Raw genomic sequence first — 20,020 nt, 5'->3', positions numbered from 1 at the left:
ACGACGACTTTGGATTTCTGATTGGGATTGACGAAAAACTACGACATCGAAAAAGACCTAGGTCGACAAAGAATGAAACACGATTCGAGAATTATGGTTATATATCACGCTTTTTAATATTTACTCCATTTAAAAACGTTTATTTTTCAAATAATTCCTTTTAATATTACAATATATTAGCAGCCAAGGGTATTTCGATAATTGACCTCATTCGAGTCATCACGTGAGAAAAAAGTTTGAATACGCTTAAAACATATTTTTTTACTTCGAGGACCATTTCGTTTACAAGTGCCATAATTGAGGTGGCAAGCATGTCATTTATTCTTCATAATAATATCAAGTGTTTTAATGTTTATATTTTGAGAAATAAATTTAATAAGAATTATTAGTTTGAAATTTAAAAAAATTTAATTATTATATTATGTACATAATCTATTTACATCAACTAGAAGTTTAAATACATTTATTTATAAAAATAATTAAATATCATCAATTATAGTTTATTTTGGATACTAAGATGCTATTTTTTCTTTTAACATAAAGTTTTATTTTGAATTTTTATTTTACTTTTTAATTTAAAAAAATAATGTGTTAGTTGTGTGCATAAATTGTCTAGTATAATTTTACCAAATTTTTGAAAATTCTCTTTTGATATACTACGCTAACATTAATAGAAATAAAAAGAACTCTTAAACATTGTAAATTGATTATACATATATACATTCTATTTGTGCCCCTACGGAATAAAATCTCTTTTCATGAGTATCTTTTGGCCAAAAATATGCCTATCTTGTGCTTAATCCTTGAGCGTCGACTCTGCAATCCTTCAGCCGAGACCACAGAGCAGGGGAATTTAAAGGTTAATTAATTCAAAATAAGATTTCATTATTCATCCTCACACGTTTAACTATTGATCTTTTTTATTTTATATTTTTCTTTTTTCGATTCAAATTTCAGAGTCCTTTCACATCTTCCATTTTTTACCTTACTTTCCGTGTTCAAAATTAGATTGATTATTGATTTAAGGTTCGCTTAAGTTATTGACGGATTTATGTTTATTATCTTTAAATGTTTGCTCTTATTTGAATTTTGGATTAAGTTAAAGAGAGTTCGTTCAGTCTGATAATTGGTTGTATTTCAGATGTAGAGAAATTTGCAATTGTTGTTTTGTTCAATGTCTTAGTTCAGAGGCTGTTTCTATTATTTAGCATCATATAACTCGGTTGTTAGGATGTATCACGATGCCTAAGGTATATAAAGCTATATGCTGTAAATATTTGATAGTGTGTGCAGATTTGTAGCATTACATGGTGTAGATATTAGATAGTATTTCCATTCCTTCTCTCTAACGTGGTTTGTCTTTGACAATTCGTTTAATTTGGATCATGCTGAGTGTGTGTTTTTTAAGTTTCCGGATGTGTTTCTTAAGAAATATGGAACGAACGACTATGAAGACGCGTAGAACGTCAAAATTTTGCTCGACCCAACCACACAACAGTAAAGATGAACAAATCCAATTGTCTGGTGTTTCCATATCCAATCTTCCAATCTTCCTTCGACCATACTCGTCGAAATCTTTCTGGAACTTCCAACAGAGAGTATTGTGATGTGCAAGTCTGTGTGCAAGACTTGGCATGTTATAATCTCTGATTGTGAATTTGCTAGGACTCAATTCGCACTTGGAAAAGAATGTACATTGATCCGCGACATTGACAACGACAGAATCTCGAGAAGCTTCTACTTATTTGAGGACAACGAGCTTAGATCGGGTTATTAACGGTGCGTAGCTAGTAAAGAGAAGTGTAAACAATGTCGACTCAGTACAATGGTCACGGCAAGACTGAAGATTCCATTGAGGAATGCCCAAGATATGTTCAACAGATTGGGTAATGTCAACATCGACAATGTGATGTTTTGTGTCATAACCTCAAGGAAGAACATCATGAAGTTGAATTCCTCCAGTGATCACACGTACGAGGTCGTCAATTCGTGCAATGGATTGCTTTGCTTGACCCGATCCCGTCGGTGTTTTAGCTCAGTTTTGAACACCCAATTGTGGTCTGCAATCCGGTCACCGGCGAGTTTACGTATCTTCCAAAGACTGCTTGGAAAGATTGTAATCCTATCCGGAAAGCTTTTGGGTTTGGTTTCAGTCCAGAGCACAATGGGTACAAGGTTATTAGGGTACTACGTCAGCGTAGAGACTATCCTGAATTTGGGTACGTTGAAGTGGCTGATATACACACGCTCTGGACAGAATCACGGAGAAAGCTCGATTCATGGCCAACCGAGCAAGGATTCTTATGCTCCCCGGTCTATCTAGATGGAGCACTTCATTGGCTTCTCTATAGAGATAAGGACGAAAACAATGAGAATCATAGTGTGGTTTCTTTCTACTTGAATGAGGAGCGATTTCAAGTTCACCCTCTTCCGTTTCGGCGAGATGAACTGTCACTCTTTCATGGTTCGACCCTAAGAGTTCGACGAAGCCGTCTTTACATGCACGTTACTTCGCCGGTTACTAATGTGGATATATGGGTGATGAATGAAAATGGGAACCCCAAGTCTTGAACTAACTTGTTTTCCATTGATTTTGACCAATTCCGAGATCACATGATGTATATGAAATTAGTTTGTTGCATAAACAACAAAGCCTTAGTGATGCTCCATCGTGACCACGGTATATTTATTTACTATGACTGGTTAAAAGGCCTGAAATTCAAACGAATCAAGTTTCGTGGCATTAGATCTGTTACGGGATAAAATAGTCAGACACCGAGTAGGGTAGTCGGTGTTGGAATCGATCTAGGGTTTGAGAAAATAATTAACGCTTCGGTAAGCGGCGGAATTTTAAAAATTTTCTTTTACAAGTAAAACAGTTTTTACTAACCTAGACAAGTGCAAGTACATGTAATTAAAAACCAATATGAGCTAGAAGTTTACTAACCTTTCTTGAAGCTTGAACTTTGAAGAAGCTTGTGGAAAGTTTGCAACGCTCGTCTCCCCTCGCAGCACGTCTCTCTTTCTTTCCTCGGCACCTCGAGCAACCACGAAAGTTTCTATCACTAAATCACTCGAAAAGAAGGAATCAGTGAGTGGGCACTTTTAAACACTACGACTTAAGAACGAGTCTCGAAGTCGCAGAGCTAAACACTAGGTCGAGTGAGGACCTAGGTGCCAAGACAAGAAAAAATCGAAAATAAACTAGTGAGAGAGAGAGAGAGGATTTTCGGCCAACAATGTCTAGAGAGAGAGTCTCTCAATCTCTAACTTATGTGGGATGACTAGAATGAGAGGAATGAGGCCTCTATTTATAGGAGAGGCATGAGCAAATCTTATTTCCTCTTTTCTACCCATGTTGGACGTTCATGACATGTCATGCAAGTCCTTGGATTTGTTTCCTCATTTGTTCTCTCTTAGTTGGCCGAAAATGCACTTTCCTTCTAAAGGAAATTTGTTTCCTCTTTTTCTTTTGGCAAGTATCTTCATACATCAATGCACAAAATAAACTCTCTTTCCCACTATGGCATGAACGAAATTCAGCCTTATTTTCCTTGGGTTGGACGAAATTTGAGCTTCTAGAAGGAGCTTCTAGATGTTTCTTCATTTGTTCATGACAACATAAAAAAAAGCCCATTAAGAATTTTCAAGTAAAATTCTATGAAATGAAATTAATCCTCAAGGCCCAATTACACTAATATGGCTGAGTAATATTTATTTCATTTGTCATCATATGACAATGTCAAAAATAATTTATTGACATTCATTTCGTCCTATGTCCAAAAGGACCAAAATACCCTTTTGACAATTTTCGTAAAACTTGTCTCGTTCTTGTTTTGACTTAGCTTCTAGTTTAACTATTCCTATCGATGTGATTCGTGACAGTGACCTCATGGACCCAAATGAACAAAGCTTGAGCTAAACACTTGGACTCAAAAGTTCACAAACCTTTTCCAAGTTTAGCTTAATGCCAACTGACTCCACTAAAGAGCTGACACTGAAAATCTCTCGGTTCAAATGAATTTGTTTTCTACTCAAGAATTCGACCTAATTATGATGAGCGGATCCACTGAATATTATCTATGTTTACCCTTCATGAATGTCATCAGCTAGTCGGGATTTACTAAATTACCATTTTACCCTTCTAGCTGTTATTTCCTCAACTCCTTTGTCGCTTGTGAATAAGTTAGAAACAATGTATTGACGAGGAGCTAACAAGTCACATTGTTTCATCCAAAAGAGTCAGGACTCAATTTGGACACTGGCCAGTTCATTTATTCACACTCCAAGGAACAAAGCATGAGGTGACATACATTGCATTTCAGCAATCTTGTACATGAATTCCATATCTATGAGAACTTCACAAAGTTACTCATGACAGACTCACAACTTAGTACTTCACCAATAGGCCTTGTTCGGAATCACATAGTGAGTCCGAACTTTGACTTTCTCAAATGAGAATACTAAGGTGTGAAATGGCATGTCTCATTTCAGGATTAAGGTAAGCATGATGCAATTCATACATAGTGACTTCGAGACATAAGAGGTTAAATGGTTTGTTCTTATATTGTCTCTAGAAGTGCACTGGTCAATTCAGTACCTTCGGAAGATACTTAGAAGAACTATAGAGTCCCCAACTCTCAATGCCTCATAACCAGACATCATAGATTCTTCTAACAATCATACTGAGGTCAATAGTCCTTTGACCCTAAGATTGCGAATATATCGTTTTAAGCAAACTACGAAGAGTTTGTTCATGCAAATCTACATTTGTCTCTTCGTAAGTTGTTAAGTTTGTTTATGGACTAAAACACTAAGGTTTTATCATAAAGCTTCAAACAAAGAAAGAATGAATGAATGTTTCAACTTTATTAATGAATAGATAGGCAATTACAAGCAAGAGTCTTCGTAAGACTATGACATCAAATGTACATAGATAGACACTACTACTCTTCTTGTGGGCACCATTGACAACAGTCGGAACCCCGAGCAGAATGCAAAACCCAGCACCGAACTCAGGTAAAATAGACCTAAGAGTTAAACACTGAAAAGGAACGACCTTTTCATAAGTTAAGAACGAAACCTACCGATCAGAACTTCGGAGAGAAGAAAAGATCGTGGGTCAAAGACTAGTCAAACCAAAAGAAAACATGTTTCAAATGCTTAAACGCGCACCTTGACGGTTCAGAAATCGTGTAACCGTCCACCTCAACGAGAGGGAATCGACAGTTACCCAAAAAACCATCTAGAACATGGGATTGATCACTCCACGTTCCCCAGAATAACCGTCAAAACCCACAACCACGAAGCTACACCAGACAAGTATAAATAGGAGCTTGCAGAGGACTTTAGGAGGGGATCACTGATTGATTGATACTTAGAACCTCTAGAAAACATTGCTCTCTTGTATTAGATTCGTCTGTATAAAGAGAAAGTCTTACCTAAATCATCTCTGTACTCAGAGTTCTTGTACTCGGAGTCTGTGTATTTTCGTGAGATATTGTTGTACTAATTTTACAGGTCAACAGTTGGCGCTAGAAGGAGGGGGCACAGCTGAAGAATATGGCTAGCTCATCCACCCCGATTACTGTCCCCAACCAGGAGACGGAGATAGAACATCACAATCGCACCTTGCCTCTCACCCTGGAGGAAATAGCTGAACTTCTCCCAGAACCTAGTCTCGAAGAACAATTCAGACAGATGCAAGAGCGTCTTTCGGTCTTAGAGGCGAATAACAGGGAGCTAAAGAGAAGGCTGCAGGCAAAGAAAGTCACACTGCGAAGCGCGGTAGTGATCCCAGATGAAGAACCCTCACACCGATCAGGGAAAGAACCCGTCGGGCAGGATCCGCAGGTTAAGAAATCTCGGAAACATGCTAAAGATCGGTATGAGAGGATGGAAGATGACTCTGAATCCAAGAAAGAGCAGTCCAGTCAGGAAAAGATTCCTGATCGGTACCAGCCCACTATGGACAGAGGTCATTCAAACACTTTCAGAAATAGCATGGTAAGCTCAGAAACTGAAGACAGCGCGAGCACCAACAAAACAAATTTTAGAAGATTGGAGCGTCGAATCGAAGAAGTGGCCCTAGGTCAGAAGGAGTCGATCCCGAAAGTTGGAGAAGCTGTCTCCCCTTTCACATCACGCGTGTTAGAACACCCGCTGCCTGATCGTTTCAGGATGCTGAGCATCCCAGTATACGATGGAAAGACCGACCCAGGAGACCATCTAGACACCTTTTCTTCTTGGATGCTGTTGCAAGGGGCCGGACCAGAAGTTATGTGCAGAGCATTCTCTATCACTTTAACTGGCTCAGCCAAAAGGTGGTATAGAAAACTAAAGCCAAACTCCATAGGATCCTGGAAGCAGTTATCCAGAAAATTCATGGAACAGTTTGTCGGCTCCAGCTCGGGAAAAACTCCAAAAGAAAGGCTGCTAGCAGTGAGACAAGCCCACGACGAGTCATTGAAAGATTTTATTAATCGCTATTCGGAGCAAGCTCTTCAAGTTGACGATCTGAACAAAGACTTTAAGCTCTTCGGGATCTCCTCCGGCGTCCGAACAGAATCTGAGTTCTGGTGGTCACTTCAGAAGACTAGTCCATGGGACTACAACGATTTCTTGAAGAGAGCTCAGAAGTATATCAACGCGGAGGAAGCAAGGTTGGCGGCAAGAAAAGCGAAGCCACCGAAGAGCTACCGAGAAGAGCACAAGGAGCGACATTCTGAGGATAACCGCCCACCAAAGAAGAGCCGATCTGGAGCAGGACCTCCGAAGCCTTTTTCCAGTAAGTTTGATAAATATCACAAACTCAATGCCCCGATAGAGGAGATATTCAGTCTTACACAGGACAAAGAAGATTTCCCTAAGCCAAGGCCGATCAAGAAAGATATCTCAAAGAGAGATAAAACAAAATATTGTGCTTTCCACGCGGACATCGGTCATCGCACTGCAGACTGCTTCAACCTCAAAGAAGCTATAGAAGCTCTGATCCGAAGAGGAGCACTGAAGAAATTCAAGGCCGAGCACGGGGATCAAGAGGATAAAAAAGGTGAAGCATATGCTGAAATCTCGCTCATAGTCGAAGGACCACATGTGGGAGGAACTTCAAGGAGCGCTCAAAAGAGCTATGTAAGAGAGGCCTACGCGGGCCCCCGACAAATCTTGTTCACAGCCGAACAAAGGCCTAACAAGATAGCCAAGCCTAGCACGGAGCCTATCACCTTTACAGCAGAGGATGCTCGGTGGGTGATGTTTCCTCACAACGATCCACTGGTCATATCAGCTCTTATCGGTAACAGGAATGTGCACCGAATATTGGTGGACACTGGGAGTGCCGTCGACGTGCTCTATGAAGACACCTTCAACAAAATGGGTCTTAAGCAAGACGCATTAGCTCCTTCTCCTGAAAATCTCTATGGTTTCACAGGAGACTCAATCCAGCCTAAGGGAGTAGTCTCACTCCCGATAACTGTAGGAGAGAGCCCGAGGAGTAAAACCACTAACACAACATGGGTGGTGGTCCCCGGAAAATATTCGTTCAACGCGATCATTGGCAGGCCAACCTTGCAGTCCCTTGGGGCTATCGCTTCTGTGGAATATTTGAAAATAAAGTTTCCTACCGAGCACGGGGTAGGTGAAGTAGTCGGTACACATGCTATCGCAAGAAGTTGTTATGCAAATTACCTCAAAGAGAGTCAGGACAAAGATGTCCACAAAGTTATGATGATCGACTCGGATTTCGACCCACGCCTTCCGAGCCGAGAAGAGATTGGCCCAGGGTATGAAGTCGAGGAAATCACTCCGGATCCAAAACAACCTGAGAAGAAGCTCAAGATTGGAAAATATCTTGAATCAGGGACCAAAAATAATTTAATTACTCTCTTGTCTAATAGCTTAGACATATTTGCCTGGTCACAGTCCGACATGACGGGGATAGATCCCCAAATAGCGTGTCATAGGTTAAATATAGATCCTAAAGAAAAACCCATTAGACAAAAGAGAAGGGCTTTGAACTCCGAAAGGTATATAGCCTTAAAAGAAGAAGTAGATAAGCTAATTTCTAACGGATCAATAAAAGAAACTAAATATCCAAAATGGGTAGCCAATCCCGTCCTGGTCAAGAAACCTAACGGGAAATGGAGAACTTGTGTAGATTTTACGGATCTGAACAAGGCTTACCCAAAAGATAGTTTCCCTATGCCGAGAATAGATTAGTTAGTAGACGCCACAGCAGGCCATGAAATTCTAAGCTTCATGGATGCCTACTCTGGCTACAATCAAATCCCTATGTATGGTCCCGACCAGGATCACACGGCATTTATAACTGACCGAGGACTATACCGTTACACAGTAATGCCCTTTGGGTTAAAAAATGTTGGAGCAAGATATCAAAGATTGAATTACTCGGGATTACGATGGAAGCATACATTGATGATCTGCTAGTCAAAAGCCGAAAAATAAATGAACATACGGACGATCTTAGAAGATCATTCGAACTTTTAAGGCAATATCGCATGAAATTGAATCCTCTAAAATGTACATTTGGTGTCTCCGCAGGTAAATTCTTAGGTTTCATCGTTCATGAGCGAGGCATCGAAGTAAATCCAGAGAAGATCACAGCCTTATGGAACATGACACCACCACGGAACATAAAAGAAGTGCAAAAGTTGACAGGGTGCATAGCTGCATTAAGCCGTTTTATTTCGAGGTCAACCGATCGGAGTATTCACTTCTTTAATGCGCTCAGAGGCTCCAAGGAATTTGAATGGACCAAGCAATGCGATGAGAGTTTCGAGTCTCTAAAAGAGCATTTGGCATGGCCTCCTACTTTAAGAAAAGTATAGGAAGGAGAGCCCCTAGAAATTTACTTAGCCGTATCGGAGCATGCAGTGAGTTCAGCGCTAGTCAAGGATGAGGGAAAGCACCAGATCCCGGTTTATTACACTTCGCAACGTCTCAACGAGGCGAAAGGAAGATACCCGGAAATCGAAAAGCTAGCCTTCGCCCTCATCACCGCCTCTCGGAAGCTGAAACACTATTTCCTCGCACATCCGATTACAGTCCTTACCAATTTCCCGCTACGCCAGGTGCTGCAAAAACCTGATGTGTCTGGAAGGCTAATGAAATGGTCGATCGAGCTGACGCAATATGATATACGCTTCAGCCCCCGACCAGCAATCAAAGGACAGGCAGTAGCTGACTTCATTGCAGAATTCACATACAGACCAGTTGATTTCCCAATTTGGGACATGTACGTGGACGGAGCGGCCAACGAAAAGGGGTCCGGGGTCCGGATTGTGCTATCCAGCCCAGAAGGAGACAAGGTAAAATTCTCTTTAAAATTCGATTTCAATGCTTCAAAAAATGAAGCTGAGTACGAAGCTATGATACATGGGCTACAAATAGCAAAAGATTTAGAAATCAAAAAGCTCAAAGTATATTCGGATTCTCAGTTAATTGTTAATCAAATGAAATTTGAATTTCAAGCAAAAGGCGAAAAGATGTCGCTATATGCCAAGAAAGCCACAAATCTGGCAAGCAAATTCGAACTTTGCGAAATCACCCAAGTCCCCAGAGCCATGAACGAAGAGGCCGATGCATTAGCGAAGCTTGCCACCCAAGGATCCGACTCAGAGTCAATCCCAGTCATCAAGATTGGGCAACCTAGCATTGAGCAAACTCTCCATGTGCTTCAGGTCGACCAACGAAAGTCATGGCAATCTCCGATCATGGAGTACTTGCAGCACGGTACTCTGCCCGAAGATAAAAATGAGGCTAGGAACTTGAAATTCAGAGCTGCTCGGTATTTCCTAGAAGGCCAAAATCTCTACAAAAGAGGATTTTCTCAGGCTCTCCTCAAATGTCTAGACAAAGACGAAGCTGAGTACACTCTCAAAGAAATCCATGAAGGGATATGCGGAAGTCACATCGGATGCGAAGCACTGGCATAAAAAATCATCCGGCAAGGACTCTACTGGCCAACACTAAAGGCCGACGCTCGGTACATGACACAAAAATGCATCAAATGCCAGAAGTTCTCTAACATCCCGAGGCTTCCTCCTAATCCACTCATCTCCCTCTCATGCCCGATCCCATTCGCAGAATGGGGAATAGATTTGATCGGAGCTTTGCCAACATGCCGAGGTGGATGCAGGTACGCAATCCCATCGACTATTTTTCATAATGGGTTGAAGCCGAGCCCTTAAATAAAATAACAGCTCATGCAATTGAGAAATTTGTATGGAAAAATATTATCACTCGTTTTGGAATGCCAGTCAAAATTGTATCCGACCACGGAACTCAGTTTGACTGCGATTCCTTCAAAAGTTTTTGTGAAAAATATGGCATTAACAAGGTTTTTTCTACTCCAGTAAGACCACAGTCCAACGGATTGGTGGAGGCCGTCAACAAAACAATAAAACACGGCCTAAAAACGAAGTTAGGCGACCAGAAGTCAGAGTTGGTGGATATGCTCCAAGAAGTCCTCTGGTCATACATAACCACCGAGCACTCCGCAACTGGCGAAACGCCTTTCTCCCTCGCATACGGTTCTGACGCGGCCATCCCGACCGACGTCGTGATACCAATAGTGAGAAGAGAAAACTACTCGACAGAGGTAAACAACGACATTCTAAAAATTAGCCTAGACTTGCTAGAAGAAAAAAGAGAAAAAGCCAGATTAAGAAATCTCACTATCCAACAAAAAGTTACTCGGTATTTCAACAGGAAAGTCCGACCAAGATTTTTTAAACTCTGTGACAAAGTCCTCAGAAGAGTTTTTCTCCACACCAAAATCCACCAGGAAGGAGCCTTCAACGCAAACTGGGAGGGACCCTACATCATCCGAGAAGACTTCGGAAACGGGGCATACCGACTACAACAGTTGAACGGTGATATGGAGAAAAACCCTTGGAATGCCGAGCACCTTCGCCGATTTTACGTTTAAGTTTTTTAATTTTTAAACATTCAAAAAGCGGCTTGGTCGCATGTATTGTGTTTGCAATTTCAAAAAGCGGCTTGGTCGCATGTATTGTGTTTGCAATTTCAAAAAGCGGCTTGGTCGCACGTACTTGTGATTTCCAGAAGTTATTTATCTTTCGTTTCTCTACTCGGTGTTAAATCGCATGGTTTCTATAAATTATGGCTAAATAAACTAGGCGGCAGAATAATTAGCAAACAGTTGTTTAGAAAACTTAAAGGAAATATACTTAGTTATACTTTATTTTGCCTAAGTTCATAAATACTTTTTATTCTTTTTCGCCAAAGTCAGAAACATAGATAAATTAACATGGATTATAGATCCGACCACGGATCAATTGTTCAAGACCCGAGCGGGTTAACAAAAATTACATAATAAAAGATCCGACCACGGATCGATTGTTCAAAACCCGAGCGGGTTAACAGAAATTAGAACGCAAAAGAAAATAAAATTCTACTCCTGGTCGCCTCCTCCATCCACGTCATCACTAGCTCTTGATTCCGAATCCTCATCGAGATCCGTAGTATCCAGAGTAGGATTCTTCGGGCCGAGGATCCGAACGGCATCGTTTATCCCGGCGGTATAAAGGTCATCGCGCATGTTGCGATAATCCTCGGAAGCCTTGTACTCTTCCACCGCTGCTAAACGAGCAGCCTCAAGATCTGCTTGGAATTTTCGCGTGCGCTCCGTGAGCTCCGATCGGGTCTTCACTGTTTCGTCCCTGGCCGCATCCCTCTCCTTGAGAAAACGATCGTTCTGTTGTCTCAAAGATGTGAGCTCGGAGCCTAGTAGTCCGACAAGGCCGACCACACCAACGAAAACATGTGGTCATCAAAATGTCAGTTACAAAATTTGTCAAGGAAAAATAAGAGATACCGACTAGGTGAGTAAAAAAGTACCGAAACCGCGGAGTCGGTGACCTGGTTAAGCCTCTCTAAAGGCTCAGACCCGAGAACCGTTTGGACCTTCTCGGCAAGAAGATGCTCACGAAGGAAGGTAACGATCGAATTCAGGTGGTCGGATGCAGAAGAAGGTTCGATCAGGCTTTTCACCGGAGAAGAACTCGGAAGTTCCGAAACTTTTGAAGCAGACGTGGTCGCCCGCTTACTAGCAGCCGAAGTCTTGGAAGCCTTAGTACGTTTCGGGTTAGGAGGAACCTGTTCGGGAGCGGGTCTCTTCTTCGCCATCTGTGCAATCTCTACTAAGAAACAAAAAGTAAGAACGAGAAAAGATTGGAACATATGCGATTTGATAAAAGACGAATTGAATGCTCACTCGAGTAGGGATAATAATAGTATTGATCGAGTAAGTCTGGGTCCGACAACACAAACGTCGACCGATCAGCCTCCGAAATGTCAAAGATCTCCGAGTGGAGTGGTCGCTCGTCCTCGGGATATAGTGGAAGGGACCCTGGAACCAAACATAAAATATATGAGGAAACCAGAACAACAAATCTGGTCCAGTTTATCAAATAAGAATGTTGAACCAGAGTCACACCCAGTTCCGAGAACGAAGCTATTCTGGGGCACCTTTCGTAAGAGGCATTCCCTTCAACCCAAAAGAAGTAATCCTTCCAATTTTTCTGGCTGGAAGGAAGACGAGTAACCACCCTAGATTGGTCATCATGGGCCCGAGCATAATAATAACCATGTTGGCCGGGAGCCGACTTAAACGGATAATATTGCGAAAAATCTTGTAAAGTGACGGGCCGATCGTAAACTTTCGCCCATAGCACAGCCATCCCAACAAAAATCTTATACACATTGGGGACGAGCTGAGTAGGAGAACAACCCAGGTCAGAAATGAACTGAGAAATAAGAGGATGCATCGGTAATCCTCCGATCACATTCAAGATCGCCTTGTTGAACGTTATCTTCCCGGCAGGAGGCTGATCGGCCCTCTCATTTTCTAAAGTCCCCGAGATGATAATTCCTTCTGCTATCTCAAATTCCTCCCTCAGTTCTTGTATATATTTTTCGGTAACCCGAGAAGTCCAAACCTTGGCCGTAAACTGGCCCTCTTTCCGTTCAAAAACCAAGGCTTCATCCTCTTCCTCCGGGAGATCAACCACAAAAGTCCTCCCGCTCGGGCCTGGAGCATCGTGGGAATACTCGCGCGAAAGGGAAGGACTCATCGTCTCTCGGGACTCCGACTCGCTTCCCCTCGAAGAAGCAGACGAAGACGATATCTCCAGAACCATGGTCTCCCTACACGACAGGGAAGACGAATCAAAAACCTTTTCCTCGTTATCAACCCCCTCGGACTCAGGACTGGGATACACACATGATTCATCAAAAGCCATTACGGGGCGGTCCCATCCGATCTCTGGGACATGATACCAAACGCGACTCCTGAGGAAAGGAAACGTGGACCCATCCGACAAGATAACACTATCGGGATCAGGCTCCGATCGTCCAACGACGCGAGGGTCAAAACTTAGGTCAGGACGCGCAAGTCCTTCCATGTCCCTAAGGAAGTCAAAAACTATGATCCCTGAAGTCCGAAGGGTCCGAGTACGAGAAGTAAAGGAAAATACAGATCACCGAATAACAGTCTAAAAAAAAAAGAAATGTATCGGATTAATGATGAAGAAGCCTTACCCGCGAGTTTGAAGATCGGAAGATCCGAGCAAAAAACGAGAGAGCTGAGAGCACAGTCTGAATAGGCAGATCAAGCCGAGAACGCTCCGAGAGTAAAATTTAGAAGAAAACGTGGAATGAATCCAAAAACTTAGGAGAAGCCTTATATAAAGACCACACGAACGGCTTGGATTAAGCTTGTCCAAGAAGCCAAGCAGATCTGACCGTCAAAGCGAAGCGACGCGATGATTCAATATCACCAAAGGTAAACGACGTCGTGCGATACCCTACAAAAAGATAAAAATGTAGAACGTTACTCGGGTCATTCCGAGACGAACAATCAAAGATGAATGCGGCAATCTGTTAAACCGAAATAGTTCCTTACCATTTTTGCTGAAAATACTAAGAAACTGGAGGGCTGCTGTTACGGGATAAAATAGTCAGACACCGAGTAGGGTACTCGGAACCCCGAGCAAAATGCAAAACCTAGCACTCAAAAGGAACGACCCATTCATAAGTTAAGAACGAAACCTACCGATCAGAACTTCGGAGAGAAGAGAAGATCGTGGGTCAAAGACTAGTCAAACCAAAAGAAAACATGTTTCAAATGCTTAAACGCGCACCTTGACGGTTCAGAAATCGTGTAACCGTCCACCTCAACGAGAGGGAATTGACAGTTACCTAAAAAACCGTCTAGAACGTGGGATTGATCACCCCACGTTCCCCAGAATAACCGTCAAAACCCACAACCACGAAGCTACACCAGACAAGTATACATAGGAGCTCGCAGAGGACTTTAGGAGGGAGATCACTGATTGATTGATACTTAGAACCTCTAGAAAACATTGCTCTCTTGTATTAGATTCGTCTGTATAAAGAGAAAGTCTTACCTAAATCATCTCTGTACTCAGAGTTCTTGTACTCGGAGTCTGTGTATTTTCGTGAGATATTGTTGTACTAATTTTACAGGTCAACAAGATCAGACTTTGAAGCTATTGCTTACACTTCAAGTTTCATTCCCCTTAAGGATATTGTGGGGCATGTCAATGTTGAAGTTCACAGCATCAATTCAGGGTAAAGATTTTTGTTTTATTATTATTATTGCTATTATGATTATAATTATACTTGTCTATACTTTGCAACTGTGACATACCTTTTCTCTTTATCGGTTTTTTTGGATAAAACCTTTCTCGTTATCTAGTTCTTGAGCTCATTAGGTAATTTACTCTTTTTTCTCTTCTTATAAGCCAGTATAATGAAATACGCGACTTTAGTAGAATCTTTTAATTGCTTTTTGAGGGCTGTTTTGAATCCTATGGTATATATGGTCAGTAATGAATTTCTACGTTTTTCATATTGGGTGGAAATATTTATCTGTTACACCTCTTGCCTATAACATATGTTGTTACGATACAAGTTGGTTTTATTTTCTACCGCAAGCTGTGGGAAAAGATGTCGGTCATCATGTTCCAGCTTCTGTTAAGACATCCTTCTTCTTGTGCGCAGACTGTTATTTTGGCAAGTTTCCGGTTTTCCCAGATTGCCTCGTTGGTGACTTTATTGAGTGATATTATTGCGAGTATGGGTAAGGAAACCCTAGATTCACATCCAGAGTTGTATGGTTGCTATAAAAGCCGAGTGGTCCACCCTTAGCAGCCTTGACGCTTTTGACAAAACAATTAGGGTTCCTAGACGTGCAAGATTGGCGGATTGGGAAACTAGTTGGATTGTTTTGAGCAATGTTATTCATCAAATACTATTCAAGAAGATTGAGTGTTTCAGTGATTTGGGTTCTGTGCTTACGTGATTGAAGATTCACGACCCTTGAAGACTGAAGTCTTCCAAACATTGGGGTTTGCTTGAAGAGTAGAATTGAGAAGGGTCTCAAATTCAGGGGGAGTCCTTGCACTTGGGACTCACTCATGGTAATAGTTTCTATGGCTTTGATTTGTTGTTGTAATCATATAAGACCTTACTTGTACTATTGACTACGTGATAGTTAATTCCTTTACACTGGCTGTGAGCCCCCAGACGTAGGTGACATTGCACCGAACTGGTTAACCATATTGGCTGACTTTTCTTTATCACACTTCTTGTTGATTATCCATTGTCTGTGTTAAGAAGGTTGTCGGACACATTGTTTATACATTGTGTGCGACATCTGTTGTCGCACGAAAATGAACAACTATTTAAAACCTCGGGCGGTTCGATCCAAGGCCGGACCAAGTGATCGCACCCGGGCCAAGAGTGTGAACTCGATAGTCTCGAGCTAGGGTTCTCTCCGATCAACCCGCCTCTCGGGAGAGGTAGGGGGTGAGGAGGATGGGTGACCGTGCCTTGGTTGTCGGCTGCCTACGTACCCGTGCGTGGGATCAGGTCAGAACGTAGTTCAAGCGTGTGTGACGCAGTATGAGGCGCGGAGCCTTGGCGAAGAGGCGTGCTCGACGAAGGAAACGGGGCGCGAGGAGTCCTCGGCAGCGTCTCAGAACTTCGGAGATCGCGTACGCGTCTAGCGTGTTAGACGCGCAAGGGTAGCTCTAGCTGAGAACCCTAGGGGCGTGCTTGAGCACCGGAGAACGTTCGGTCAAAGGGAGCGACGTCCGGGAAGTTCCCGTGAGTGCTTCGGGACCTTTGAGAACGAGGGAGAGGGAAGAGAACCTGCTTCAGGCCAAATGTGGCATCCAGAGAAGCAGAGAAATCGAGCGTGTCGATAAGAGATGAAGAGAATTATTGGATATTTTGGGATGGCTTTTCCCCTCAAGGGGAGAGGGTATTTATAGGTGTTTGGGAGCCTTAGAAGGTCCCTTTTCGTCCATGTGGGACTAGGATCGCGCATGCCATCAAGTGGAGGCGCACGGCGCGCGCGGCGCACAAAGAGCGGCGCACAACGCGCGGCGCGCGGCGCGCGGCGCAAGGGGCGCGGCGCGCGTGTCACCGGGCGCGGCGCGAGGGTCACCAGGCGCGGCGCAGGTCGCGCGGCGCATGGAGCGCGCGGCGCGCGCCTGTATGGCGCGGCGTGCCGTCTGCTGCACGGCCGGCCGGCGTAGCGCGCTGTGTGCGTGATGGACGGCTCGTCTTGGCCGGGTTCTGGCGGGCCTTCGAATGTCATTCTTCTCACGTGAAATATGAAGCTTTCTACTTGATGAGAGTGACTCGATTCGAGGAGCAAGGCTCGGCCCGGCGAGAGCGACTAGCGACTTGATTCGAGGAGTGACTCGAGGATGACTCGAGGCTTGACTCGAAAATGACTCGAGGCTCGACCCGAGGAACAATTAAAGGCTCGACTCGAGGAACCATTCAAGGCTCGACTCAAGGAGCGAAGCTCGACTCGAGGAGATTGACTCAAGGCTCGACTCGAGGAGTCAGGAGTTTGTGCGAGGGCTTGAAGATTTGCCGCTCTTCAGGACCTCCGGCCTGACCATCGGCCCTTTGACCGACGTGCCTTCTTGGCCTCTCTCGGGTTTTCCGAAAACGACCGACAACATTAGCCCCCCAAGTTCGTCGTTCGGGAGGCGTCCCAGCGATGAACTTTTTGTTCTTCTAGTTGGGTGTTTGAGGAAAATGTTTCCCGTGCCTTGTGGCCCCGAGGAAAGTTTTTTCCTCTTCTATTTTTTCTTTCTTCTTTTTTTTTTTTTTTTAGGGGGTGGCCGCGCGGCGCGCGCCCTGGACGGCGCGGCGCGCGGTCTGTGCTGCATGACCCGCGCGGCGCGCGGGCTCGGCGCGCGGCGCGCCCCGTGCGCGGGGCTGGTTCGCTTCGCGCGGGAGAACTCCGACTTTTTGGAGTTCCTACTCCGATTTTGCTCCTTGTGGGAGTAGGATTTCGACTCATACCTCCCTAGAAGTCTATAAATAGACCTCTCCCCTTCCCTTTATTCCTCACTTTATTTTTTCTCTTTTCTTACGCTTGTTTTCTTCTTTTACGCTTGCATTATGGGTGTCCCTCCCCTTTTCTCAGCTGAGAGTCCCGAGATTGATTTCTCTCTCTTGTTTCAGGGTTCTGAACACGCAGAGGACGATCTCTTCGCGGGATTAAGGGAAGTTCCTCTGCACGTGGAAGAAAATCCAAGCGGAGTAGAGCAGTGGTTGGAGGAAGGCGAGCTGGGTGCGACCGTGCCCGCTGCTCAGCCTCTCGAAGAGTGCGCGCCAACTGGGCGCGGTACAGGCGGGGAGTTTGATCGTCCCGCGTCCGGGGAGCCTGCCCCTCGCCTCGTGATCAACTTAGTTGGCGGGGGGGTCCGTGACAAAGTTCGCCTCGACGTGCCGCAGCCCGACTTGGGCTTTCAAGGCGTGCCGGGAGATGTTACGGACGCGGATGCGGTGACTCCGTTAGAGTCGGTTCTCGACGAGATAGACTGCGTGGACGACTTTGGTCCCGAGTCTGAAGATCCCGGAGGTGAGTCAGAGACATGTCCGGGGGCCGAAGGCCTCGCATCGGAGTGTCCCGAGGTACCGTTGGCAGCTGCCGCGGTCGTGTCGGAGGGCAGGGACCCTTCCGTGGAGCCAGGGGATTCTCAGCCCGAGACCCCTGACGCGGAGGCGTTGGTATCGGCGAGGTCGCTTGCTAGGACGGAGTGGTATCCCGAGGAGGGCCTTGCTGCTCCCGAGGACTTCGATTGTTCGGGGGTCGATGCTTCGAGCACGCTTACCTACCGGACATTCGTCGGTCTCCGGGAGGCTTTTGCCATTCCGTCGTCCGTGGCGCTTCTCCGTCCTTTAAAGGACGACCGTCCTTTCCGGCCTCGTCGTGGTTTTGCCGCAGTTTCAGTTGCGAGTCTTAACTGCGGGCTGCGGCTGCCGTTTCAACCCATCATTCAGCAGCTTCTCGCCCGTCTGGGGGTGCACGCATGTCAGATGAGCCCGGCATTCTACCGCATAGTGGCGATGTGCCATATGGAATGGCATTGCCAGACCGAGCGGGTAATGACCGTGAGTGATTTTCGCAATCTCATCGCGGTCTTCCCTGCGCCCGGGCAACCCAGTTTCTTTGTGGCCCGCGATCGACGGAATACTAAGCTGATCATTGATTCAGAGAAGTACAATCGACGACCGTGGGTGTGGGTCTCGGCGGAGGCTTTTGGTGACGCCCCGCTCCGGTTCGGCCCCTTGTCCGAGTTTCCCGCTAACGAGGGGGCCGACGATCTCGACTTTGTGAAGGAGATCCGGGGAATGTCGGAGGCTCGGAAAGCCGTTGAACGATTTCGTTCTCCTGAGCTGATGGCTTCCACTGGGTGGTTCCCGCCGTTTCCTCAGCGGACCGAGGGTACCCCAAGTGCCGCGTCATCTCTCTCGAGCGGCGATCCTCAAGGTATGTTGACGTTTCGTGCTTCTTGCTTTTGTTTTTAGCTTAGGGTTTTGACTTTGTCACTTTTGCAGTCTCTTCGGCTAGGGCGAGGGCTCGGGCTCGTCTAGCGAAGGCTTCCCGGGACCCGAAGTCGTTGGCGGCGGTTCGTCGTCGGATTGCTGCGCGGGATGGACGGGAGAGGCTCGATACCGATCATCGGGCGGAGAACGGTCCTCGCGCTTCTTTGAAGCGACCTTCCTCCTCGGCTTTGCCAGACACGTCTTCGGACTCTAAGCGCGTGAATTCATTGGTCGACGTGGAGGCCGCGGAGGTTAGGGGGGAATGTTCCCTGGGCCTTGCTCAATCTTCGATGAAGATGTGGAAGAGCGTTGTGGCCAGCAGTGACGTGGAGTTCTTTCGTCACGGCGTTTCCGATGCACAGAGAGTGAGTTTCCCTTGCCTCGTTTGCGATGAATCTGTCTTTTGCTAAACTGTCTTTTTGCCTTCTCAGGTGCTTGCTCGAGCGACCCGGGGCGAGAAGATCCTTCACGACCTCATCAGGCGGATGAGTCGCGCCCAGGAGGAGCTTGCTCAAGCGAAGTCTCAGCTGGCCCACGCCGAGCGAGGTTCTCACTCAAAGGCGGAGTTTGCGAGTCTCCGCAAGCAGCTTCAGGAGGCTCGCGTGGAATTGGGAGTTACCCGCGGCAAGTGCGACCGTGCTCAGGCAGCGGTGGCGAAGATGGCTGAGGAGTTAACGACGGAACGTCAAGCCCTTGAAGTGGCGACTCGATCGACGGAGGTCTTCCGGAGCGAAGCGCGGGACCTTCGACGTCAGTTGGAATCGCGCACGGAAGAAGTTGGCATTCTTCAGGGCCATCTTACATCGAGTGAGGCTGCCCGTGTTCGTGCGGAGCGTAAGCACGATTCCTTGGCGGAGGAGGTGGTTCGGGTCACCGAGGAGAAAGCCGCGGCGGAGCAGCTTGCGTCCGACCTTCAGGACGACTTTGATGTCGGAGTCGAGGAGGCAAGGCACGCAGCGGCGGTGGAGTGTCGGGACGCCACAGCTGCCGAGAATGTTTCTCGGGGGGTCACCTTCGACTTCTTCGACTCGCTTTTCCCACCACTCGACGGGGCCGACCCTGGGGGTGACGATCCCGCCGAGTGACCGTTTTCTTTCTT

The 20,020-nt window shown here is 45.5% G+C and overlaps 1 protein-coding gene across 1 annotated transcript; it reads left to right on the top strand.

Annotated features, from left to right (window-relative positions):
* The first annotated feature begins 9,503 nt into the window (after positions 1–9,503).
* On the top strand, positions 9,504–9,953 carry LOC149407761 (uncharacterized). Its single transcript, XM_089621829.1, has one exon. It carries the CDS (start codon positions 9,504–9,506, stop codon positions 9,951–9,953), a length of 450 nt encoding a protein of 149 aa, XP_089477955.1.
* The last annotated feature ends 10,067 nt before the right edge of the window (positions 9,954–20,020 follow it).

This window comes from Urtica dioica, chromosome 1 (genome assembly GCF_054948205.1).
Source record: "Urtica dioica subsp. dioica isolate 48M chromosome 1, U.dioica_male_clone48M_v1_H2, whole genome shotgun sequence".
NCBI lineage: Eukaryota > Viridiplantae > Streptophyta > Magnoliopsida > Rosales > Urticaceae > Urtica > Urtica dioica.
This window is presented reverse-complemented; position numbering and strand designations above follow the sequence as displayed.